The sequence below is a fragment of the Euprymna scolopes genome, chromosome 6, assembly GCF_053919585.1.
Source record: "Euprymna scolopes isolate OS-2025 chromosome 6, ASM5391958v1, whole genome shotgun sequence".
Classification (NCBI taxonomy): Eukaryota; Metazoa; Mollusca; class Cephalopoda; order Sepiida; family Sepiolidae; genus Euprymna; species Euprymna scolopes.
The window spans coordinates 115865093-115892953 of NC_136487.1; the positions used below are offsets into that span (position 1 = coordinate 115865093).

General features: G+C 32.6%; 1 protein-coding gene across 1 annotated transcript; it reads right to left on the reverse strand.

The window, feature by feature from the left end:
- Positions 1-10497: 10497 nt before the first annotated feature.
- Positions 10498-26204, reverse strand: LOC145277902 (protein FAM210B, mitochondrial-like). The gene is made up of 3 exons (XM_080129901.1): positions 26031-26204; positions 15296-15761; positions 10498-11418 (listed from the first exon to the last, which is right to left on the reverse strand). The coding sequence occupies exons 2-3, from the start codon at positions 15718-15720 to the stop codon at positions 11217-11219; spliced, it is 627 nt and encodes a 208-aa protein (XP_079986027.1). The 5' UTR covers positions 15721-15761; positions 26031-26204; the 3' UTR covers positions 10498-11216.
- Positions 26205-27861: the final 1657 nt, after the last annotated feature.

The window sequence follows — 27861 nt, forward strand, 5'->3', positions numbered from 1 at the left end:
AAGGAATCGGTTTTAGCATCGGAAAATAGACACAAATTCTTTTGATTCCGATACCAATTCCAATACCCCAAAAAGCTCAGATTTTTCTGATTCCGATTAATCGTCTCAACACTAGTAATTACATTTTTTTTTTTTTTTTTTATTACATTTTCACCCCAAACAAGGCACATTGCCACTTTAATGTAGGGGGCTACTATCAGGGGACACATCTACTGGGGTACTATGTAGGGATTAGGGCAGCGAGATGTTGGTTCACGTTGCACTTGAACTTGTGCATGTCAGTACAGTTGGGGGAGCAGTGACCTGGAATGGAATTCCAAAGTCTAGCAGTTCTGGGGAAGAAACTACTGGAGTAGAAAGATCTTTTACATCTAGGGATCTCTACAGTGGGGGGGGGGGATTTTGCAGCTTGTCGGGTCTGTCGAGGGTGTTCACGTCGTGGGGGCACAAGTGCTTGCAGTTCTTCAGAGCATTCACCATTATAATACTTGTAGAACAGGCAGAGGGATGCAACGTTTCGACGATGGGACAGAGGCTGAAGTTTTGATGCCAGTTTAGGGCCTATCAGATTTGCGACTCTCTTTTGAACCCTGTCAAGGAGCGAGAGACTAGTAGCCGATGCACCGGCCCAAATATGACAGCAATACTCCATACATGGGCGAATAGTGGCCTTATAGAGGTACAGGATACTTTCGGGTGTTAGAAGTTTTCTAGCACGGTAGAGAGAGCCCACCTTCCTCGAAGCGGCCTTGGCAATACCCTCGATGTAATTGTTCCAGCTCATGTTTCCTGTGAACGTTAGGCCAAGGAGCTTGAAAGACGTACTCTCAGCTAAAGAGTTGTTGGCCATTGCTATAGGTGGTAGAGAAGGTTTCTTGTAATTATTGAATGAAACCAGTTTTGTCTTGGTGGCATTGAACGTTACCATCCATTTTTGTCCCCATTCCACTACTGATTTGAGGTCATCCTCTAGTGTTTCTGCCATTACTTTAGATATATGTTCATTTGTTTTCCTGTCGTGCCTGCTATAGAGTGTGGTGTCATCAGCATATATACCCATCTCATTGTTACCTGATGTGAAATTTTGTTAGAAAGGCAATATTTTTCTTTTTTTAAGATTATGACATGCTGAACATATTAAAATGTGAAACAAATATTTAGTACTTGTGCAGAATAGTGGATTTTGAAGTACACGCATTTCAGGTAGAAACATTATTACGTACTTAGATGTCATGTCGAAATTAGTATAAATTCCAAAAATTTGCTACAAATTCCACTCTTTCCTATCAGGACTGTAATAGCAATAAATGTTTACGCCTATTTTCTCTTGTAGGTGGAAGACTTCCAGAAGGTGAGATAGTCATACGCGGACCAATTAGTTTCTGTGGTGTATTAATTTCAACCATCCCTTGATTGAATATTTCAGCCTCTTTATGATTTGAACAGTTGCCCCAGAGAATTCCTTGAAAACAATGAAGGCAGATGTCTCCTTTCCTTTCACATTTTTGTCCACTGGACATCCAAGCACCAGCTATCTTCATTTGAAGACAAACCATCCAAAGACTTTCAGTAGTCTAACTTCTTCCGTCACTTAATGTTTTCCAAACAGTGTAGATAAGATAAATACCTTTTGTTGTTGTGGCTTATAAAAGAATTTTGTTTTCCATTTGTTTGACGTCCATGTTATTACAAAACATATAGGTATTTGACTTACTATGCATCTTAAGATAGTCTCCTCTGAAATTTTTCTCCCATGACCCAAGATGGTTATATACATATATCTGTTAACAGACTTATCAGAAACGTTGCGATCAGCAAAGCAACTAGTTCTTGACAACATTTTACTCATTGTGGTTAAAAATCGTCTGGCAGAACTTCAAAATCAGGCAGCAGAAAAAATAAATAGATTTGTTTCCAGTTTAGGAAGAGTTCTACAGGGAAACAGGGGAGAAAATCCAGAATTTTAATGATTTTTAGAGAAACTTTTTATATTATATTAACAAACTAACTCAACAGAAAGTATTAGTTGCCAGAATATTTATTGATTTAAATTAATTTTTTAAAACATTTTCTAAACAAGAACAATTTTTTTTTTCACATAGGTGGCGTCGCTTATCAAGGCCCGGAGGCCACTCGAGGATAAGGGTTAATGGGTGTATATTAGTCAATGGGATTATAACATAGTAATTGTAAGTAGTGGGAATTCTTTCTTTTCTTTAATTTATGTAAATGAACACTATATTTTATTAATTAATATTTCCAAATAAATTAAAATAGTTAGTTTGGGGTATTTTTTTAAATCTATATAAATAAAACAGTAGATGTATGTATTTGAGTATAAATATTTAACCGATAAACTCTAAAACTACTGGTCACATAACATTGAAATTAATAGGAAATAGTAATCACCAAGGATGGTTTATAACGAGTAAAATCTTTGTTTGAATTGATGAATAACACATACAGAAATATGTCAGTAAGTTGAAATGCAAAATGTTCATTTCAACTGGCCAGCATATTTCTATTATTCTTACATATGCAAAAATTCAATCATAGCTAGAAGTAGTTTAAATCTTTCTTACCTATCTGTCAGGTTAGCTCAAATGGTAGAGAATGTGGCTGGAGCACTAAATGTTTTGGTTTCAATTCTAGCTGATGACACCTAAGTCATCTTTTTATAACTTTTGAGATCAGTACTATATATTAGTTACAATATAATATTCAATAGAGAATTGGCTCTGTAATAATAAATGCGAAAAATATATTTAAGCCAGGCACCCTCCGCTAGTTTGAAATAAAATACAACAGTCACTTTAGAACATTTAACAAAAAAAATAAAGTGTATGATTTTTCTTTCTTTCTTTTTTTTTTTTTTTTGTAAAATTAGTCAATTTAGTATATTTCAAAATATACAAATTTTCTTTTTTTTCTTTCTTTATTGAAAATAAATTTAAATTAATTTAATTCAATAAATATTCTAGTAATTAATGTTTTCATTTGTGTTAGTTCGTTAATTTAATGTACTTGTTTTGATTTACCTAGGAAGTTTTACTAAAAATCATTCAAATTCTGGATTGTCTCCCTTTTTCCTCATGTATCACTCTTGTGAATTTGAAAACAAAAATTATCAGTAGCAATCTAAAGTGCATTATTATTCAACCTTAGCCCAAAGGCAAAATGCTTTCCATCTCTTCGTGGGTCTGTGCTGTATTTTAAAATATCGATGATCAGTCTTCGACATTTCAGTACAGAATGATTCTACATTAAGAAATTATAACCCACCTCAGCAAAGCAATCTTCTTAGCTACAAGTAATATGGATTTTGTTCTGCAAGTATTAAATATTCAAGCAGGGTGTACAAAAAAGGTTATCTGACAGAAATAGATGCATTTATTATGGATATACACCTGACTTGAAGAAAACAACATACCATGCTTGTCAAAAATAAAATAATTGTTGATTGAAATTGTACACCTGGCCAGGGGAAAACAACCATGGTAGATTGTCTATATTATATCGTCAATGCAGCATCAACATCTCCAAGGCATTTTATTCAGCTACAGAAGTGTTTTCTTCTACTGCTAACTTTTTGTAGATGACTTCAATCAACAATTATTTTATATTTAAAATAATTATTGATTGAAATTGGACATCTAGTGAGGGGGAGGAAACAAATATGGTAGATTGTTAAAACTAAAATATCTATGTAGTGCGTCAGCCAGTGCAGTAAAGGAGAAACGTCATCCTTTGGAGTGACGTTGTATCAGTAAACTGTCTCCAACATTGTACAATTCTTTCTGGCCGTGATGGTCTTAACAGTCCCATGACATCGTTCTACAATTCCATTTCCACTCCGCGAGTTAGCACAGCGAAACCACAAATGAACATTCCAATTCTTCATAAATTCATCAAAGTCTAGACTAGTGAATGCAGTGTCATTGTCAATCATTGGCGGGCTTTGCTCAAGAAAAACTTTCTCGAACTGATGGATAACAGTAGTCGCATCTTGTCAGTACAGTGGTCACCATATTGCAAATCTAGAGGGACCACAGTTGGTGATAGAAAATTGTCCCCATTGTGGTGGGTTATATTTGTCGACAATCTGCTCTAGTTACTCTTCATGCTGAGTTTTCCATTTTCCCCAGTGAACAGGTGCTGAATCTATCAATCAACAGGTTTCACAGGCTTTTACAATTGATTTAGCAATTCCTTTGGATACTTGCAAATCAACCGAACTGGCAACGTATAAGGTCCACTTCACACCCAGATGTCCACTTTAATGATGGATATCAGCCACTTGGTCCTTGTCCAGTTGTCTTCCTACCATTACACAACCCTCAAGCACTCTGGTGAGACCATCTGCACAGTTCTGATAGGACTTCATAAGTTTCACGTTTATGGTCAATCCATATTCTTCTGCCAGTAATCATGTTTCCTAATCATTGCCTGACTAGCATCTCACCAGTTGCACTTGTGTTCACATGTACCTTTCCAGTTAAAGTGTCAGAAATTCGCCTGTGCACACATACCAAATCAGTGAGCAAGGGCCAAATTAACTTGAATACCGCGTCAAGCTCATCTAGATTAATGTTCTGAACACCATTAGTTGGACATAGCTAACACACCTCCTCAATGACAGTCCCATTCGCTTCCAATGCCACTCTCGAAGCTATGCAGCTTGCATCCACCCAGACTGTAATTTCTTTACTGTCCTACACCATTTTTTTTCCAACAGGATCTGCTTCTTATACTCTGCTAATATGTGACAGAGAAAATGGTTTTCGATCATATTATCCCAGCCTATTGTTACTACAGCTGCCAGGTGCTTGATAAATGCAACTGTCACCTAGAGCCATCCAAACACATGGAAGTGACCTATAAGTGTGCTGCAGAGAAAAAATGTGCCGACGGGTTAATCCATCAAGGATTTCCAGAATTTGACTTCCTCATTTCCATTGGAGAGTGCCATTCTTATTCCAGACCTGCAAGCCAAAAACTCTGGCTCTGTCTCTCAGTTGAACCGTATCCTTGGAAACCAACACATACTCCAAAAAATGTTGTTGAATGAACGATGCAAACGCTATGTTTTCATCAACGAAAATGTCATCAACATATACTGATGTGGCACTTTTGATTCTATGATGTTGAGATATGATAGTGTCTATAACCGACTTCATAAGCGGCGCTATTTTCAGCCCAAATCCCAACCACATAATACAGAAGCACCAGTCCCTATAGATCACTGTTTGTGCCTTGTCAACATGGATTTGCAGATATGCATTTCGCAGATCCAGAAGTGACACATTGACTCCTTTTTGCCACCACTCTCTTAGTTTCTGCGCACACACTTCGCAATTGGCAAACACCAGACACACCTTCTGTTTCTGCTCCTGCACAACTGCCATAAATGGAATTGGGAAGGGGGGGGGAGTTCTTCCTCTGGATATGATGGCAACAGCCATCCATTCTGCTGCCACTGTAGGAACTCATTCTCATAGGCATCTTTGGCATGAGAAAGTACTGCATATTCTTGCACCCTGTTAGTTCCCTGGGAGAGTGACAGTTTACCCATTTCTATCCATTTTGTTTTCTTTTTATCTTTCTCTTAAGTAATACAAATCTATAAGATCTCCATTTATCAATCTCATGTTAGTCACTTCCGGTATAGTCATACATAATTCCTGTACTAATTAAATGAAATCACTAATTTTAGTGTGTTATGCACCAATGAAGCCTCTTTGTGAATATTTTGTAAATTTTGTATACCATAAATATGCATATTTATGAAATGGGCAGAAACGATTGTTTGTGAATAAACTTTTTTTTTTAATGAAGTGTGTCAATTGTTATAAGGATTTTTTTTTATGTCAAATCAAAAAATAAAAATGTATGTTCTATGTATCATAAATGTTGAATCATTATCAGATGATAGTGACAAATGAACAAAAATGTTGAAGAAAATAAGAGAATTCCAAATGGAAGCAAGAAAGTGGATGTAAAGCCAGAATCAAAAGAACAGACTCACTAATTGCAGGACATTAAAGTTAGCAACACAGGATAAAATTGTATTATGTTAAGCATTTTAAAATGTTACTTGTTCCGTACGTAATGTTATTAATTGTGGGCTGCTGGTTTTTTACAAAGATAGCTTCAAGTATTTTTTAAAAATTGGTTCCAGAATGTATTATTTTTGTGTTATTAGCTAACATTAGTCTTAAATTAGAAGCGGATAGTTATGTTTTTGTAGATGTTGGTAAGTTGAGCTAGAAATTACAAATGCATAGTAAGACGATAGGATAAAATAGTGGTTGTAAAACCAATGTAGCTGCTGGTGGTATTATTGCTGCATTCTTTCAAAAGGCATTTAAACTTATAACATTGATTCTTTTTAATATTTTTGGAGTTGGAGAGGATTTTGTGTCCTAAATTTCTCATAGTAAATGATGAGTCTGATTTTATTATTATTACTAGTGGGGGGAGGGGGGGCGACGACTCTGCCAAGGCGTAAAATATGCTTAAATATTGTATTTTAATTTGTCCAGATTTCGTATATATTATTATAGAGTTGTGATTTCAAAAGTAAAAAAAAGTATTCGGGTGCCATCAGCTAGAATCAAAACCGAAAGCAAAACTGTAACATTCAAAGCTCGTGACGTTATCACTCTACCAACGTGACATGTATATGAACTGATTGAAAATTAAAAATAAACTAAGATGAATGTATAAAATGTATAACGACTTTTTTCAATTTTGACCCATTTTTGACCCCTAAAAAACTATTTTAACTGGCTTAAAGCTCCATAAAAGAATGATCTTTAAAAAATCCAATCATTTAAGGCCCCTAGCGCCGCTCTGTAACTTAATTTCAGAGGAGATAGAGTTTGAAAATATCGAGACAGACAGACATATAGTCTTTTATATATGAGATTATTACTAGGGATAGGACAACAGAATATTCTTTTCATTTTTACTCTCGAGCATATATCCGTCAATCAACCGAGAACCACATCACTCTACATAAAAACATGAGATATCAATGGATATATACCTGAGAATCAAAACAAAGAAAAAGAGCATTCTCTTACCATACTTACATGTTTTTATATAGAGTGATATGGTTCTTGGTTGATTAATTGTGTCTAACTGTGTCGAATATATACTCGAGAGTCAAAACAATGAAAAGAATATGCTGTTGTCCTAGTCGTAATTATTACACACTAGGAATTTTCACATAGGTCACCATCAAAGGTCCCAGATTTCCAGTACTCTTCACCTCTTTTGATAACATTTGCAAATTAATTTGCATTATCACGACAGCTGCTCACCATTGATTTCTTGTTGGTAGTGACCATTGGTCTTCATGTAAATTTAGGTGACAATAAGCTGCCTCAACATCCCAGTCCTCTTCGCACTTATCCAATGGAGGTCTGGTTAGTGCTTTCTCTCCTCGGTCTTTCCATCTTTCTTGACCTCAAGTATTTTATGTTATTAGTTGATGCCATTACTTTTTTTTGGTGGAGGATAACTTAATTATAAAATTTCAATTTTCTTGATTTCATGTAGCACTTCTTTTGAGTTTTATTTCTGTAACAGTTTCTATATGTCCGGCTAGTACCTGTGGCTCAGATGTATTATTCTCCACATTCAAGGGTTCTCCTCAATATTTCAGCCGTTTTCATTGTTATCTGTTGTATCTTCTTAGCCATTCTTCTGATTCCAATTTCTCCCTTTCTTTTTTCAAAGTTTTTTGGTATAGTTCCTAGTGCTCCTACTATTATTGGTGTTATCTTAACTTTCTCTTCTTCCATATCCCTTTATACTCACTGGCCAGTTCTGTGTATTTGCTCCGACTCTCTGTTTCCTTCATCTTCACTCTGTGGTCTGCTGGCATGATAAAATCTACCATCTGGCAGGACTTTTCCTACTTGTTAACTAGTATGATATCCAATCTCCTTGCTTGGATGGGTTTATCCGCTTGTATATCCATATCCCACAGGATTTTGTGACTTTCATTTTTCAAGTACTACTGCCTATTTGTGCTTGTACCATTTACTCGTATCTGAGTATTCAAGATGTAGTTGTCTGCATAATTTCCAGTGTACTGCCTTCCTCACTTGATTGTGTCTATTTTTATATTTTTTTTGAGCAAGTTTGTTGCATTTGCTTATGTGGTTTATCGTTTCGTCTCTTTGTCCACAGAGTCTGCATTTACTGCTTTCTTATTATTTTCTTCTCTTCTTTATATTAATATCATAATTCGCTTCGGCCCGTTATCATGTTGTACATCTCTAAAAAGGGAAAGTGGAATATTCCAAATAAACCTTGTCACCCCTTAAAAGGAAAGTGGAATATTCCAATTCCTAATAAAAAAAAATAAATAAAAATAAAAAAAATTGGTGTCACTTTTAAGACAAAGCTGATAAAAATGATTTGTTCTCCTTGGCCTTTTGGCCAAGATCAAAGTGTAGTATCTGTTTTTCAGATGCTAACTTTCAATTTCTTCTTCTTCTTATTATTATTATTATTATCAATCAGGATATGTATTGGAGTACAATATTTATAGCTTTTTCTTCAAATCTAAAGTTTGATCAATTAAATAACACAACATTTCTTTTCCTTCCTTTATTGCTGAAAATGTCCTTTGTACTTATCTCATGAGACTTGCTAGCTTGTTCAGTTGCTAACAGCCTAGACTTTTGATTAAGTTTTCAGGAGATCATTCTCCCAGGTAGTACCTCCATTTGAGGTACCAATGCAGTTACACTCTTGTTCTTTAAGAAGATGGATTGGATTATTACTGATTGTTCGAGTCCATTCATCATTATTTTTTCACACGTCCAATGTGTCTCCTTTTGAGGAGAGCTAGACTTTCGCTTTAAACTTATGTTGCATTTGACTGGTGGATTTTGAAGCAAATAAATCACTGACTTGCTAGCTCAATCTAGAGATTACTATAGTACTCTGTTCATCTATCTTTTTATTTAGTAAACCTTATTTTCTATCCTTACTATCTTGTTTTTATTTTTGCTATCATTTTCTGTTAGCTCTACAACTCGGTTTATAAAAAAATTATGAGAAAAATATAATTTTAATGAATGCTAATGATTAAAAATTGATACATTTTTAAGCAAAAAAAAAAAAAAACATAAACAAAATAATACAGAAAGAAAATAATACATATGTATAAATAAACATAAAATTTAAACGCAAAACAAACAAATTTTTGGATACAAAATTTATTATATTTTGATCATTATATAAAAAAAATTTCCATCTTTTTTTTAAGGAATCAATACAAGGCAAAATACATAGAAAAATCGCCCCTTCCCCCACCACCCATTTAGTCAAAATGGATAATATCAGAATTTAAAGAAAAAAAAATAAACTGTACGTATCAATAGCATCGTATCTTTTGTATGAACAAGCAAAAAAGATTAATGCTTATGGTTAAAGAGAATCATGTTAACTACCACTGGGATGAGATGCCAAGAAAACTCAAACAAGCATTCATTTTTTTAAAAACTTTTAAAAGCTCTTTTAAAGTTTATACAGTGTGAGGCACAGATGCAAATTGCATTCAAAATAAAACTTATTCAATCTACTTATGTGGTTATAGTCATCTAACATACTTCCTATCTTCCAGCCTAGCACTACTGGAAGCGATGACAAGGCGAATCAGTTCCTTCACCTTTTCTCTCAGGCCTCTATCTCCCTTGTGCATGTACTTTTTTTTTATTACGTTTTTCTCATCTTTCTTTTTTTATTTAATAATCATTGAAAAGTTTTTTTTTGGTCTTATTTTAATTAAAAATTATTGAAATTAGTTTTTTTTTTTTTTAAAAGAATTATTGAAAACACCTTTTACGTTCTTTTTTTTCTAAAGACATTGAAAATACTTTAAAAAAATTTTTAAGTAATGAACTCTTTAATAAAGACTAATTGCGTTATTTTTATTGTATTCTTTTCGATAATGTCCTTTTCTTATATTTTTATTTCAATAAATCGCTTCACAGTAGAAATACTGAAGAACAATAAAAATGAAGGAACTGATTTGACTTGTCACCATTTCCGGTAGCACTCTGCTGGAAGTTAGGAAGTACATTAGCTGACCATAACCACTATCATCACGAAAAAAAAAAAAAAAAAAATTAGAAAAAAAATTATGAAATAAAATTTTAATTAAAGATAAAGACAGGTTTTCATATTTTGCCTATCTGCCATTGATTATTACTTGGTTAAATGAAAGAATGACTTATCTCCCCCTGATTTATGGGATTTCTGCTCTCATGAATGGTGAATCAACAAAAAACAATTTATGATAACATGGAATTTTACTTTTAATTTAACTTCTAACTTGATCAGTTTTCCTAACCTTTGGTGAGGATACTTATTTTTGTCTAATACATTTTACTTGGAATGTGATTTTTTATCTGTGCCCTATACTGTAGAAGTGCTACCCTTTTTTTATAGTGACAGCTGCTCTATCACTTGAGCTACAAGAACCACGTGCAGAAAACCTTTCAACACATAGACATGGTTTCAAAAGAATCTGTAAACTAAATAAAGGTTATATTTGGTCTGTGTTTAATGGCATAACAACCCAACTTGGGTTATTTAATGATAAAACAATAATTATTAAGTATCACAGACCAGACATGAACAGGTAGATATAATGAAATTCACTTCAATTCCAACTTTTTGAATGTTGGGTGTTTTCCAACTTAATGTCCCCGTGGCATGTTCCATAAATTTCATAATGGCCGACTTCAATGCGCTCTCATAAAAACGTGTTTTTCCGCTGTAAAAAATAAAAACTACTCAATCAAATTAAGTGAAATTTTTTGTCAGAAGTCTTCAGTCTAACACAATCTAACCTTTTTTTTCAATATTTTCATTTTTTAATGTCTTGATTAAACTGTACAAGCGCCAAATCTTTCTCCTTATCTCTTTCTACATTTCTATAACAACTGGTTAAGGTAGTTTCTTTTACCTTTTACCGCCAAATTGTACTATGTCTATGCATGGTTCAACAAGTGAATGAAGGGCTTGTTTTGTACACTAACTTGCATCACATGTGGGTTTCATGATCCAGAAATTTATCTATTGCATAAAAAAAATTCCCCCACCAAAAATAAACAACAAAATCAATAAAAAATATTGATTTTATTTATAATAATTAAACAATCCAATCGAAGGAATACCTTTAAAACTGTTTTTTAAGGTTTTAAGATACCTTTTAATCTTAGGTACCTTACTATTAATGGAGTAGCACTTAGTGTGATCCCGATCCGAACAGGAGCAAATACTTTGTGGATGGCATAAGCTACAACAAATGAGCTAGCTCCCGTAGCCAATTGAGACTGCTGGATTTTCTCATTAGCACCAAAATATGACATGATGCTCGACATGTCGATTCCACTGAAATTAAAAGAAGAAAATCTATTATTAATAGAAATACAAATACACTTAGAATCTAATATATAAAGTCATCTAGTCAGATTTTCTATGTCAGAACTAAATAGCAATATATTTGACAAATCGATATCTGATTCCGATTTCCTGCTTTTTAACCTTGCAGCATATTCTTTACACAAAAAACGTGTAATTCGTTTCAGGTCTTTCTGATAATACTTATTCTAGTAAGGAGGATTATTTTAATGGAGACAATTTTAAATAATGACCTAAAAGACTCAAAATGTAAGGGAGATCATTCCTATCCTAACAAAGGTAAACATACGACTTATCTCCTTTACATTTTGAGCTTTTTTTTTTAATTTCTGACTGACTTACATATTATTTTGAATAGTGATGGGACAATTTCAATAATGAAAATTCCCAAACAAATACAGCCACAGCATAAAAAAATAATCACTTGCGCAACTGTAGACCAACCTTTTGAAACACTTCAATTAAATGGTATCAATTACATTTTGAGTTTGTCTTATTGCAAACTGATTCATGAGGTTTAACTTATGTTAGAAAAAAAAAATGTCAACTAAAAATTTGTTTATGTCTGTTTTTCTTTAGTATAATACTGCACTAGAACAAAATATATAAAAAAAACGGATATGTTCATTTTTACATATTCTGCTGACAGTTATAAAAAAAAATCTGACAGCCTGAATAAATTTTATTTACGTCAATCAAGTATACATCCGCGATTATTAATCTGACAGTGGATGAATCATTGTGGTTTCTTCTGGCCTTGCTTTGTTGGGATGAGGTATAGTCCTGTTCAGTTACAGGAGGTCATTCCTCCTAGGTTTTACAAGGAGTTTACTTTTAAGTGCCTGAGAATACTGAGGAATGCTGAACAGAAGGGGGGGGGCTTGTGTCTCACTTCCTGGAGAGTAGAGTACATCTTTCAAACTGCTTGGCTTACCGTTCACAGAAAACATGAGCTGGAACAATTATATTGAAAACATTGCCAGGGCCGCTGCGAAAAAGGTAGGCTCTCTCTACCGTGCTAGAAAACTACTGACACCTGAAAGTATCCTGTACCTCTATAAGGCCACCATTCGCCCAGGTATGGAGTATTGTTGTCACATTTGGGCTGGTGCATCTGTTACTAGTCTCTCGCTCCTAGACAAGGTTAAAAAAAATAGTTGCCAATCTGATAGGCCCTGAACTGGCATCTAAGCTTCAGCCGCTGTTCCATCAACGAAACGCTGCATCCCTCTGCTTGTTCTACAAGTATTTTAATGGTGAATGCTCTGACGAACTGCAGACACTTGTGCCCCCCCGACGTAGAGACCCTCGACAAACCCGACAGGCAGCTAAATCCCAACCCCACACAGTAGAGATCCCTAGATGTAAAAGATCTTTCTACTCCAGTAGTTTCTTCCCCAGAACCGCTAGACTCTGGAATTCCATTCCAGGTTCCTGCTTCCCTAACTGTACTGACATGCAGAAGTTCAAGAGCAACGTGAACCGACATCTTGCTGCCCAAATCTCTACATAGTGCCCCAGTAGTTGCTGCCCCTGATAGTAGCCCCCTACACCAAAGTGGCAATGTGCCTTGTTTGGGGTGAGTGAAAATGTAATAAAAGGAAAAAAATAAAAATAAAAAAAATACCTAAAAAAAGTTATAAAATATACACACGCATATAAATTTGTAAATTTGTAAATAAATCAATTTCTTTTTGTATGATAGGATTTATAGCAATTTTAAAAGTGTCTTTCCAACAAATCTGCAGCTCGGGAATAATTCTACCCCAAAATATTTGACCAATTCGATATTTTATTTTCTTAACTCTGAGGGTGGTTTGGGCCATATATTTTTGTATTGAACTCATTATGAATCACGGAAAATGTATTTTAGGCAACGTGAGCATATTATTATTTTTTTAAACTATGTTATTTAGGGGAATGCAACCTTATCATACTCCCTACCGTCAATAAAAAACAAAAAAAGAATAAAATTTAAAACTAATGCTATATTATTGCTTATACCTATCCTGGGATGGGTACTCCATTATATATATTAAACATTTGAATAATACTGGGTGCAATGACATTATTATTATTAATTGTTGAAGTATTTTTTTTTCATAATTTTAACATATATCATTAAAAGAAAAAAAAATTGTTTAAATAAAAATAAACATTGAACAATAGGAGGGTAAAAAAGGGGAGTAGAAAGATTAAAAATAAAACTCTACTAAAATTTCTTTTGGCTGACATTTTTCAAAATAATAGTCGGCAATGGGATGGGCAACATTGTTTAAAAATGTGTTCAAAAGTCCATAAATTACTAATGCAGGTGGATAAAGATGGAAAAAAAAAAAAAAAAAAAGCCAGAAATTTTCACACAAAATTTGTATAGTAGTTTTTGTTGTTATTTTGCAATAAAGGTTCAAATCGTGTTTGGAATGCAAAGCACTCCCCCCTCCTTTTGTAAGGATGGTATCCCTGCTACTCAATACGATATGGTAGTTTATCGCTTTAACAGTCAGTGCAAGACTGACTACATGGGGCATACTATTGAGCGCTTGGAGGTTAGAATTTCCCAACATGTTCCCCCTTTGATACATAGACATAAAAAATGGCCAACATTCACATGTACAAACTCATAAGTCGGTCATTGGTGAGCATTAATTGCAGTGCCAGATCTGCACTGGAGAGTACACAGATGAAACTTTCTCTATCTTCCACAGAGCATGTTCGAAAGCCCATTTAAAAAATCTCAAGGTGGTTTCTATTGATTTATATTGATATTGTTTCTATTGATTTATATTGACCGTCTCTGTGTAAGCAAAAAGAACACAGTCATAATTTATAACTTACTAGCCTGGTAGCCCGGGTGTTTGGAGGTGTGGGTTAAGCAAAAAAAAAAGTGGTAGTAGGCAGGCAGGCTCGAACCCGTGATGCGAAAGCGGAAAAGAAAGCGAAAGAAAATCTGACGTCTTACCGCTACTCCATGACGCGACCGGAAGTTCGGAACGTTAAAATTAGGCAAAGTACATCCAACCGATATGATGACTTGCAAAAAATCGACCCCTCCTTGTAGAAAACTGCCCAGTTGAGGGTGAAGAAATTAATGTTTCTGGCCAATTTTTTCATATTTGTTGTCCGAGACGTCGAGCTTCAAAATGATACTGATCTCATGAAAATCAGTCACCTCTGTCAAAAGTTTTAGGCAGACATACAAACATACCTTTAAACAAACATACATACATACATACATACCTTTAAACAGACAGGTGAGATTTATATTATAGATGGGTATCTGTTGAAATTGTTTCTTGTTCTCCTTTCCGACATACTATTTTATTTTATTATCTTTTTTTTTTCTTTGTCCACCTTTGCAAGTAATTTATGATCTTTTGAACACGTTTTTAAATGATGTTGCCCCCACCCCCACCCCGGTTGCCGATGTAGAGGGTTTTTTTTTTATCTCTTTGCTCCTCTCGTTTTCTATCCTCCTTTTGTTTAATGTGTTTTTTTTTTAACATTAAAGTAAAGGAGAAAAAAGTATTTTTGAAGTGTCTTTTAGTTTCCGATCATTACCACACGTTTCTCTTCTCTAATAATATGTCGAGACTATATAAAGAGATATACCTCAGCAATTAATAATAATGGCATTGCGCCCAGTATTATTCAAATGTTTAATAAAATTATTTATCCATAAACATCTTATATATATATATATATATATATATATATATATATATATATATATATATATATATATAAACGATACATAAAAATTGAGAAAAAAAATTGAGAAAAAAAAAAAAAAATAGATAAATCGATTAAAACGAAAATAGAGCCATAAAGAAAATTTAAACAATACCTGGTGACTGCTAAATAAAAAGCTCCCAAAGACATAAGAGATATGCTAATATGGAATACCATTACGGTAGATCCATATTCCTTCACAGCTTTTTGAAGCTTTTGTCGTCGACTCAACTGATCTGTGGAATTGTTTGCAAAATTTGACAAAAAATGAGAATTTTGTGGGCATGAGCACAAAATGCTTGTAGGATGTTTATGCTTTGCTGTTTGTTTTGGTGGGGTTCGTTTCATTTCAGTAAAGATTGTCCGTACACTTTGGCATTGTCCAACAAAGACTTGCTTTGATATTTTTGCTGTGCTATTGACTGCAAAATGGGATTGGCAAACATGGGAAAACCCATTTTTACGACAGTATCTTGTCAGTGCTTGCTTACTGACGGAGACGATATCACGTTGGATATTTGATACAAATGGAAGGATCATCTCTGTTGCGCATACAACAATCAAACAGGAATGATGAACACCTGAGAATAAAAAAGAAAAAATGAAAATGGTCATTTGAACATTTTTATAAGTGAAATTATTTTTAAGATCAGGATTGATAATATATATATATATATATATATTACAATAAAAAAATGCAAGCATGAAAAGTAATATGGTTAAGCTTAAACATGGAAAAGTAAAGGACTAGTTAAAACTGGAAAAGAAAAGGACAAGATATTCTAGTAAAAAATATAATAAATTTATAACTTAAAATATTGCAGCATTAAAAATTGATTATATAATGTTATAAATTGAATTTTTTAAAAAAATTCTTAATGTTGCAATATTTTAAGTTATAAATTTATTATATTTTTTACTAGAATATCTTGTTCTTTTCCAGTTTTAACAATCTTAATCCTTTACTTTCCCATGTTTAAGCTTAACTATATTACTTTTCATGCTCGCATTTTTCTATTGTAATCCATGATTTTCCCAGGTTTCCAATAAATTCACTTGTTCTTTGTTTAATTTCAGTCTTATATTTTTGCCTCCATAAACATAACATACACATATGTAATAACAATGTACGGCACTCGTCTGCTTTCAATAAAATCCCCCAATTATCTCCCTTTCATGCTTTCATTCTAACTATTTCACTTGTTACTTCTCTCTTCATGACAGCAGTGAATTAGTAGCAACAGTAGTCACTGAAGCAACATGGTTGCAATGGAAACCATTCATAAAAAACGTTGCTCACCTCCTTACATATTTTTATGTTTTTGAACACCAGAAAATTCATAACTTTTGTTTTACGGAACGAAAATGAAAATTTTTTTTTTCATAATATAGTTGAGAAGGTGATCTATACACTGTAATAATTGTTTGAAATTTGATCGAAAAATGAGTGGGCGGTGAAGCTTTAAATGAGTTCTAAATGACTAAAACTGCTACTTAACCATATATTCAAACACTATCGTGTTTGAATGATACTGTAGTACCTTTAACGTACATACGTACATGTGTCACGGTTTCCAGATTATAAATTATTCAAGCAGAAAATCCTATTCAATAAAAAGGAGGATAGAAGGTGATAACATACTACGAACATTAAATTATTATATAGATATGATAATTTTATGTTCGTAGTATGTTATTACAAGGGCTGTGACAACAGAATATTCTTTTCATTCTTCTGACTCTCAGGGATATATCCAACACAGTTAGCTGCACTTAATCAACCGAGAACCACATCTGTCTATATAAAAACATATAAGATATTAACAGATATCTACTCAAGAGTCAAAACAATGAAAAGAATATGCTGTTGTCACAGTCCTAGTTATCACTTTCTATCCTCCCGATCATCAAAGATGCTATGTAAAAAAAAAATTTTTGTTTTAATGATGTCGCTTTTGGGTCATACATGAAACTAAAATATATCTTCTTGGTCTTCTGGCTAGGATTCAAGGGTAGTATCTGTCCTGTCTAAAGATGATATAATCATATCATGGGGTTTCTATTTGCGCCAGGCGTCCATACAATGAAAATATGTCCCAGACTCCTATAAGGATATTGGAGATAAACCGTAACAACCCGACATATTCTGACACTACATTAACCAGATTACTTAGATAAATACTTTTACAGTTTTAACAAAAGGGCTACAACAATATTGTGGGATCTCTATTCACACTGAACGCCCACAAAATACCCAGCAGCAATATATTACATATTAAAGATGTCGCTGTGGAATTTCCACAGGTCCCACTAGTGCTTATATTATTTAATCTACTATTGGATGTTATTCTCACAACGTTTTAGCCGATGTAAACTCCAACGTTCTTCACATGCATCTTGTAGAACTCAAAAATGTATACTGAATTTCAAAAAGAATCCTTTATTTAATCCACAGGGGTAGATTGTTCCTGTACTGTAAGCCATGACTACATAAAAGTTATGTAATTTTTATTTTATTCCTGTAGTAAGGATTGAACCTTGAATCTTTAGAAGACCATCTCTTAGAACTGTTATTTAACACCTTTATCTGTTATGTTATGTGTTATATTGATTGAAATGTGAGAATACCAACCAAGAAGAGAATATTAGTTTGAATAATCTACATAATGCAGAAACTATTTTTGTTTTAAAAGAATATTTTATAGAAATTTGTATATTTAACCTTTTATCACCTGGTTGAACTAATTCGTTCAGTCATAAATAAATGAATGTAACAACTTAAAGAAAGTGTGAATTGATTTAAACACGCCTTGTACGTATTAGTTCAGTATCTGGGTAGATGCCAGATACCTCCAGATTGCAACTGTCCATTGCTTACATTTATAAAATTAACAATATTTTTTTTATCATCTACATCAAAATTCAGGAAATATAAGGAAAATAATAGTTTTTTTTTAACAAAATGCTTACTAATTAAACAAACATGAATGTGTGTGGATCAGACATTTTTTATTTTTATTCCAATTCAGATTGACCCATTTTGAGGAGCTAGAGTTTCCCTACATTTAAAACTCACTTAGTGTCTAACTGTCCATGTGGGAAGACAAGAAAATAGCAAGAGCTACTCTGCAATGTCTTATTTTTTAATATTTGTTTTGTTTTTTTTATTATAAAAAGTTGGTCAAGTTTGGGTATTTAGCGGTATAGACAAGAAACAAAAAAGTGGTTAAAAAACAAAAACAAATATATAACAAATAAATGTTACCAAAGGCAATATAAATTAATCTTCTACCTACTTGGTTAAGTTTTTTTGTGGTCTAACTTATTTTAAAACATTTATTTTTTATTCCAAAATACAAGTAGCATTGAGTGCTTCAGTTAGTATGAGAACAAAATGTCTGACATGAGACGGTCATCTGGAGTCTCAATAATAGCTCAAAAGACTGAAATTAAACAAAATACTGGTAGAAATGTCATGGTGGAATTTATTTCATGAGTTTCTATCAGTATTAAAATTCAAATCTGTTGCCAACGTCACTAAAAAATGGTGGGATCCTTCTACCGCTCCAGTAGATATCTCACTGCTGATGCAATTCTCTACCTATATAAGAGCCAGGTACATCCAAGGATGGAGTATTGTTACATTTGGGTAGAAGCTGTTACAAAGACCTTACTCTGCCTTAACAGAGTTCAAAATAGACTTTGCAGTTTAGTGGGGGATGCTTCTCTGCAACCTCTTTCCTACAGAAGAGACGTTGCAAGCCTGTCTCTGCTTTATTGTTATTTTCATGGCAAGTGCTCGTCTGAGCTCCAGTCTCTGGTCTTCCCTCGTTAAACTTTCACAAAAAACACTTGTCTAGCTGAAACCATTATCAATAATTTCCTTCACTCTTTATCTGTACCTAAACCTAAATGTAGATTCCATGAAAAAATCTGTTCCATTTTCCTGCTTTCTAACTGACTACAGTATGGTTATCTTCAAGTCCAATGTAAACAAATTCACTACTAATAATTACTACGACATGTTCCCCTTGACCATTGTACATTCATTAACCCTTATCCTCAAGTGGCCTCCAGGCCTTGATAAGTGATAACTCCTTTGTAAAAAAAAGCAAAACAAACAAAGGTATTCCCAAATGATCACTTATTTTAGAACTGACCGGCTCAACGTTGCTTAACTTTGGTGATCTACTGGAGACCAGTCTGTCACTGTGATTTTTTGAACAACTACTGAGTCTCTTCAGATGACCATCTCATGTCAGCTATTTAGTTATCATTCTAACTAAAGCACTCAACACTACTCGTGTTTAAAATAAATAAACACTTTAAAATAAAAACTTATCCAAATAGACAAAAGAGTAACTTATTTTGTCTTTGGTGGCATTTGTTAAAAACATGTTTTTATTTTTTAACCACTTTTTCATTTTGTTTGCTATACTGCTAAATGCCCAAATGTTTTGTAAATAAAACCTAAGTATATTTAGAATTTTATGCTTGTAAATATCAAATATAACCCTTTATGCATCCCCAAAGTTTAAAAAAGAAAACGTTTTGTAAATTAGCAAAACTTTTTCAGCATGAATTTTTCTTTTTAATAAATTAAAAGTAAGACTAATTTTTCTATGATTATTTTAAAAGGGACACCGTATATTTTCTCGCTTTATTTGTCACTATTGCTTGGACGATAAATTTAACTTTGTTGTTCCGTTCAATAGAATTTATTCCAGAATTAGTCTCTCAATTAGGGACCCCTTTTTTGTATGTTCTATTTTTTTTTAGCTTTATAATTGGTACTTGAGGTTGAGGACCGTTACTTTGAGAAATAAAAGCAATTCAGTATTATTTTTTTCAATAAAACTTGACTAAATTGATATACTTTTCGGGTCTGGTTACCATTTGCTCCTTTTTTTTTTTTTTTTAAATATATTTTTCTTCTCTATTTTTATTTTCACAAGACTTTGCTTAAATTTTTCAGCACTTTGTTTTATTCATTTATTTTTTTCCCCATCTTTTAAATATTTGTGACACCTAAAAAATGTATTTCGGTAATGACAAACTCAAATACGTCAATTAACTTTGTTTAAATATAACATTATTTTAAATAATTTTAATCATACATTTTTTTCCGATGCTAAAATAGAACATTATTAATATGACATTTATATTCAGGGCAGACGAGTATTTTTTTTTTAAATTCACAACAAATAATTGTTACCAAAGGCAAGAAATAATTTATTAAAGAAAACAAAATAATTTAAAGAATTCAACAAAAGAAAAAAAATATATTTACATAAGATATTTCTCCTGTATATAAGATAAAAACATATCGAAATTTTGAATAACGTTTTCTGCATCCTCTTCATTTGCATTTACACCATCTCAACAGGCCTTGTCATTTTTGAAAGCTGAGCATGTCGGTATAGTTGATAAGTTTAAAAAGGGTTTGCTCCGCACCTGAGTCCTAATCCAGGTATTTCTGCGACCCCGCGTGGTTAGTTAATGTTACAAGGTTAGTTTGTAGAGGTTATATATCTAATGAATAGTAACACTCCTCAAAGTGATTTAGGGGCATGCAGTGGAAGCAGTTTCGTGGGGAGGCTTGTTAGAAAAGTGTTAGTGTGGATTAAGACTTTTAACTTAGGTTTTTCCATTTTTTTTTTTTTTTTAACTTCATGTTAGTTTAGGTTCAGGGTAACGTTATAGTTTGAGTAGGCATTAGGAATTGAGCTAAGAAATTTTGCCCAGTCACTGTATATTTAGGTTTACGAAGGTTAAGGTGTAGTACACTCAGGGTGTAACTGGATGTACATTTTAAGTTATGGTGCATTTCGTATGTATAATTAAGTAAATAGATATTTGGGCAAGTTTTCAGTAGATGCAAATAGAAGTTGTGTCAGTGTTTCTACTATTGAGGGGAAGATAATTTCAGTTTTCATTTAAGAGTCATTGAGAGTTTTGCATGACAGGGAGTATCGGATTTGGTTTAGTATTGCTGCTTCCCTAACTGTACTGACATGCAGAAGTTCAAGTGCAATGTGAACCGACATCTTGCTGCCTAAATCCCAACATAGTGCCCCAGTAGTTGCTGCCCCTGATAGTAGCCCCCTATACCAAAGTGGCAACGTGCCTTGTTTGGGGTGAAAATGTAATAAAAAATTTTTTTTTAAATTAGCAAAACTTTAAGCATGAAATTTTTTTTAATAAATTAAAAGTAAGACTAATTTTTCTATGATTATTTTAAAAGGGACACTGTATATTTTCATGGTATGTCCACAAGAACACAATTTGGTGCTTGCCACAAGGCGTTTTGGTGCTTATGCACTTTTGTTACTGCGCTATTTTTTTTAACTATGACTTTTTAAGTTCAATTCAAGTTTTACAATATCTTTTTTTATCAAATTGTTAAACGAAAGTAAAGAATAGTTAGAAAACACCCTCCCCTCCCATGTTAAGAATGGCTTTAAAAATAATAACATTATTACTTTAGCATGGTCACAAAAGTGCATAAGTACCAGAGTTTTGTCCATGCATAATGTAACACATTATTTTCCATAAATTTTTGTTGTTAAAAAAACAAATTGATAGTGGGGGAGGGGGGTCAAAACAAATTGATAGTGGGGGAGGGGGGTCAAAACAACATGAGTCAGTTTGGGTGGAGAGAGGTGTTAAAAATAAAAGGGAGGGTGTAGTAAGCAGGCAGGTTCGAATCTGTAACGCGAAGGACAAAAAGAAAGTGAAAACAATCTTTGGGCTTGAATTACATTTTTCGAGGAGTTATAAGCTTGGAAAGACAGGGGGTCGAATAATTCATGCCTCCCATTTTGAAATGTCTATTAAAAAGTAAATAATTAATTTATGTACCAAAGTCTTATATATCACAAATTGAAGAAAAAGGGTCAATAAATAATATATTAAAATTTAAAACAAAAAAAAAAGAAGTTTTTTATTTAGAAATTTACCTGTAAAGTCCGAAGTTTAAAACCTTAAAAAAAAAAAAAAAACACGTTGCTTTTTTGTTTTTTTTTGTTTTTTAATGAAACCTTGGTCCTTGCTCCTTTAATTGAAAAAAAATTAGGGCTTGAATTACATTTTTCGAGGAGTTAGAAGCTTGAAAAAATGGGGTGGAATTATTCACTATTTTCACGAAATTTCTGACACAACGACCCGAGCTATTTTTTAACGCTATTATTTAGAAACCTATTATTTAACATGGGGAATTGTAACTATTCTGTACTTTCACCTAACAATTCAATTAAAAAAAAGGTAACAATTCAATTAAAAAAAGGCAAATATGAAGAATTACTCCAGTGGACTCCACCCTCAAAAATTCCTTTAAAATTACCACTCTAAAACTCAAACTTTTATATCATAAAAGGGTGCTTCTGCATTTTACGACCCGCGCTATTTTTTAATAGTATTTTCAAGTTAAATTCAAGTTTCATGATATTTTTAAAAAATTTAATTGTTAGGTGAAAGTAGAGAATAGTTACAATACACCCTCCGTTCCCCATGTTAAATAATAGGTTTCTAAATAATAGTGTTAAAAATAGCTCGGGTCGTAAAGTGCAGGAGTACCTATAAAAGGTAACGCCGGATCGGAAAAAGAGCTCAAAATGAAAATAAAATAAATTCTCCGCTCAAAATAAGAAATGGGAGAAAAAAAAACAAAAAAAAAACAAGTTAAATTCTCCGCTGTGTTAGTAATTAAAAACTAAAACACATTCTCAAAATGAAAAGAAATGTTAGATTCTCCGCTCAAATACCAATATAACAAATGGGAAAGAAAAAAAAATTAAATTCGTTACTGTGTTGGTAATTAAAAAGTAAAACAAATTATTTTTTACTTGTAAACTGGTTTATTAATTGTAGAAAACAAAAACAAACGGGACAGAAGTAATCAAACATCTCAACAAAAATAACCTTCTTAGTGACACTCAATATGGTTTCCGTTCTGCTAGATCTACAGCAGATGTCCTTACAGTTATATCGCATAGGATTAGCAAATCTCTCGACGGTGGCAATCTTTCTAGGGCAATTGCTCTTGACATATCTAAAGCCTTTGATAGGGTATGGCATAAAGGTTTACTTCATAAGATCGCTAGCTATGGTATAGCTGGAAAAGTCTTCTCAATTATTAAATCATTTCTTTCTGATAGGTTCATAAGAGTAGTAGTTGAGGGGCAAAAATCAGAAGCTCACAGTATTAATGCCGGTGTCCCTCAGGGATCCATCCTGGGCCCAACTCTTTTCCTGATCTACATTAATGATCTTCCAAATCATATCCTTACATCATTTGTAGACATTTATGCTGACGACACTACCATTTATGGTAGCACATCTAAGACAGTAAACGACCAAGTTCTCTCCAATTCTCTCTCCTCTGATCTTGAGCACATAGTACAATGGGGAAAGGAGTGGCTGGTTACTTTTAATGCATCTAAAACCAAGCTTCTCTCTTTACATCATCAACATTCTAATCCACATTTGTCATCAATTGAAATGAATGGCTCTCGTCTTCAGGAGGCCTCAAGTTTTGACAAGCTTCTGGGCTTGACCATTACTCCTGATCTTAAATGGAACACGTATATCAAATCTGTTGCCAAGGCCGCTGGAAAAATGGTGGGATCTTTCTATCGATCCGGTAGATATCTCACTGCTGATGTAGCAGTATCAGAATTTTTGTAGGAATTTTTGACACCCCTAACACGAAACTGCGAATACAATATAAAAATCTCGTAATTTCTCTGTTAAAAGTGGGTTATTTATTTTCTTTATGGATTATACTTCCAAAATAAACTATTACAGTTGTTTTAAAAGTAATAAAAATATTTTTATTTTTTTTTTAAACAGTAATGAATTTTCCGAACTCAATATTTTTAAATTTTTAAACTCAATATTTTTAAATTTTAAAATTTTAAAAATCTATCAAAATTTTTCTATTGATTCTATTTTTACGATATTTTCAGGGTCAATGTGAAATTTTATGTTCTTTCCAATAAACCGAATATAATATTTTAGACAAACGTTTTTTTTTTTTTATTCACGGTTCCCCCCCCCCCCCCCAGTGTCTATTACAAAGAAAATACTTAATTTAGTCCCGGATAAGTACATAATTATTTACTCACAAATTGAAGAGAAAAGGTCAATACATAATATATTCAAATTTAAAAAAAAACGGACATCGTGTTCTTGTAGAATTTTACCTGTAAAGTTTGAAGTTTAAAACCTTTTTTTAAACCACGTTATTTGTTTTTTCTTTTTTCTTTTTTTTTTTTTTAATGGAACCTTGGTCCTTGCTCCTTTAATTGAAAAAAAAATTAGGGCTTGAATTACATTTTTCGAGGAGTTATAAGCTTGGAAAGACAGGGGGTCGAATAATTCACGCCTCCAATTTTGTAAATGTCTAATAATAATTAATTTCGACTCGGATAAGTACATAATTATTTACTCACAAATTGAAGAGAAAAGGTCAATACATAATATATTCAAATTTAAAAAAAAACGGACATCGTGTTCTCGTCGAATTTTACCTGTAAAGTCCGAAGTATAAAACCTTTTTAAAAAAAAAACACGTTTTTTTTTTTTTTTTTTAATGAAATCTTGGTCCTTGCTCCTTTAATTGAAAAAAAAAATTAGGGCTTGAATTGCATTTTTCGAGGAGTTATAAGCTTGGAAAGATGGGGTGGAATTATTCGCTATTTTCACAAAAAATTCTGATACTGCTACTGCTGATGCTATTCTCTATCTATATAAGAGCCAGGTACGTCCAAGGATGGAATACTGTTGCCACATCTGGGCAGGAGCGGCTCGGCTGACTACAATATGGTTGTGTTCAAGTCTAAAGTAAATAAGTTCTTGATGAGCCGTTCCATATAAGTTATCAAATTTACCAAATTTTCATTACTAATGATTACTATATTGACCAATTTCTACTGTACACTCTTTAACCCTTATCCTTGAGTGGCCTCTGGGCCTTGATAATGTGGTGACGCCTATGTAAAAAAAAAGGGAGCTCAAAAATGAAAGAAAAATAAAACAAATTATTTTTACAATTGTAGCCATCCGTATTATAAGATTTGTGTGACGTCACTTCCTATGTAAACAAAGGAGTGCGGAGAGTCAGGATAACCCATAACTTTAATTAAACGTGGAAATAAGATTTAAACAATAGCGCGGCAGTCGGCAGTCTCTGCATTAGCACCGCAAATTGTTATGCGAAATCACGTGATTAATTATATAAGTCGAATAATTGACCACGTGATTAATTAACCGAACATTTATATTAAAATTAACCCTACACGCGTATAAATTTTTCAGTTTCTCTTTTTCAATTGTTTTTGTAAAAAATAAAAATAAAAAAAAATAAAATAAAAATTTTAATTTAAAAAAAAAAAATGGATTTTGTAAAAAAAAAAAAAAAAAAAAAAAATTAAATTGTTAGTTGCAGAACAATTCTGTTAGTATTATTATTATTATTTATTTATTTATTTTTTTAATTATAAAAAGTTGTACATGTTTACAATGTAAATAAAAATGATCACTGTTTCCAGAGATACAAACCGGTGACTCGATATTTGTGCCCCTTTCGCTTTTGATTTGGGTTGTTTCGGGTTCGAGACTAACTCCAATTCTGACAAATTAAAACTAAAATAAAATACGTAAAACCCTCCACCTGGTTAACACTGTGAATAATACAGTTAGTTTTAATTAATTAACTGTTTTCAGTAATCACATTTTACGCCCTTTTGAAAGGTGGTAACCCAACAGAGCAAGCTTCAAGCTTCACTGAGTTTTCTTTGCGTCTATTCTAATTTAACAGCTGAGAAAGCATAATCACATTTATTATTTACCTTTATTCACACATGCCTTTGCGGTCAGGTTGTTGTTGTTATGAGTTTTTGCAGTTTCAAATGCAATTTAAGATTCATCTGGAGTGGTTTTCAAAACAATAAAATCAATCGCATGCGATTTAGAAAATAACGCGAGATTTCAAAGAAATTACGCGAGAACAGAATTCGAATTTCGAATCTCGTAAAATACGAAAAAAACCTTTATTATTTACGTATTCGTCACGAAAAGATATCATATTACAAAAATCACATAAATTGATCTAGTAGTTTATTTATTTATTTTTTTTAACTAAATCAAATTTTGACGAAGCGAGACATAGAATTTTTCATTGCCAATGTTTTTCGATCCAGCATAAACAAGGGGGCCAACTCAATTCGAATATCGAGATCATAAACAACGAATACATTTAGTATTAAAATCACTAAAAATCACTAAAAATCACAAATTATTTTCTTACTTTTAAAAAGAACTACTCAATCAATTTACGTGATTTTTTTGGCACCTATGCATGACAGTTAGTTACATAAGACGAATGTTTGTATTTTAATTTCAATATCCGCCGACAGATGTTACTTTTCAGGGGTCGATAACTCTTCCTTTTCTAAAACTTAGTGCAAACTAAAGTTATATTTTCGATTATTCTTTTTTAGGACGCCAGCTCGCCAAAAAGTACGCCATAAGCCAAATTTCATTCCGTCATAAAAAACTTTCTACAGAAAAAAAAAAAAAAAACTTATTTTTACACATTTATATCGCGAATAAACATGTAATTATATATTAAAAACAGCGTTTATTATTTTTAAGGTATTTTTTTTTTTTTAGATTGTCCACCTCCGCAATTTTCTTTTAAATGACGACTTTACATGTTTTTTACTATGCTGAATACGGAAATCGCATTGAAATTTTGCAGAAATAAGTAGTTATCGAGATATAAAAGGTTGTATTATGCATTGTATTCTTCCGCGGCCATCGTTTTTATGCATGTGCGCGCGCTCCATAAACAAATCTACGCGCGTAACAAAGATGGCTGCCAAAGAATACAATTAATAATACAACTTTTTATATCTCGATAACTAATTATTTCTGCAAAATTTCGAGCCGATTTCTGTATTTAGCATGGCCGAAAACCTATAAAAGTCGTCATTTAAAAGAAAATTGTGGAGGTGGACCTAATCTGAAAATTTACCATTTTTCATGAGTACGCCAAATACAATTTTATCAAACAAAGTTACTTTCGTTTAAGAAAAAAAAAAAAGGAAGCCAACTTCATACCCGGTGTATAATTTGAATTTTTAAAAAAATAATAAACGCGGTTTTTCATATATATTTTTATACTTATTCCCTAGGTAAATGTCTAAACATTCTTGGAAAAATAAACTTTATCCAATTTTATTCTTTAGAAAAAATAATTCATGAGTATACCAAACACAATTTTATCAAACAAAGTCACTTTCGTTTAAGAAAAAAAAAAAAAAAAGGAAGTTAACTTCATACCCGATGTATAATTTGGATTTTTTTTAAAATAATAAACGCAGGTTTTCCCACATATTTGTATGCTTATTTGCTTGGTTAATGCCTGAACATTCTTGTAAAAATAAACTTTATTCAATTTGATTCTTTAGAAAAAATAATTCATGAGTACGCCAAACAGAGATTTATCAAAAAAATTAGTTTTGTTTTAAAATCGAAAACATTGACTTCAACTCCATTGTTGGATATTAAAAATAATAAACGCAGTTTTTAATATATAATTTAATGTTTATTCGCGAGATAAAAGTGTAAAAATAAGTTGTTTTTTTCTGTAGAAAGTGGTTTTTATGACGGAATGAA

Coding starts and splice junctions, on each gene's coding strand:
- LOC145277902 (XM_080129901.1), bottom strand. CDS start 15,720: ATGATCCTTCCATTTGTATCAAATATCCAACGTGATATCGTCTCCGTC. Junction 11,419..15,295: donor TTTTATTTAGCAGTCACCAG/GTATTGTTTAAA, acceptor TTTTAATTTCAG/TGGAATCGACATGTCGAGCA.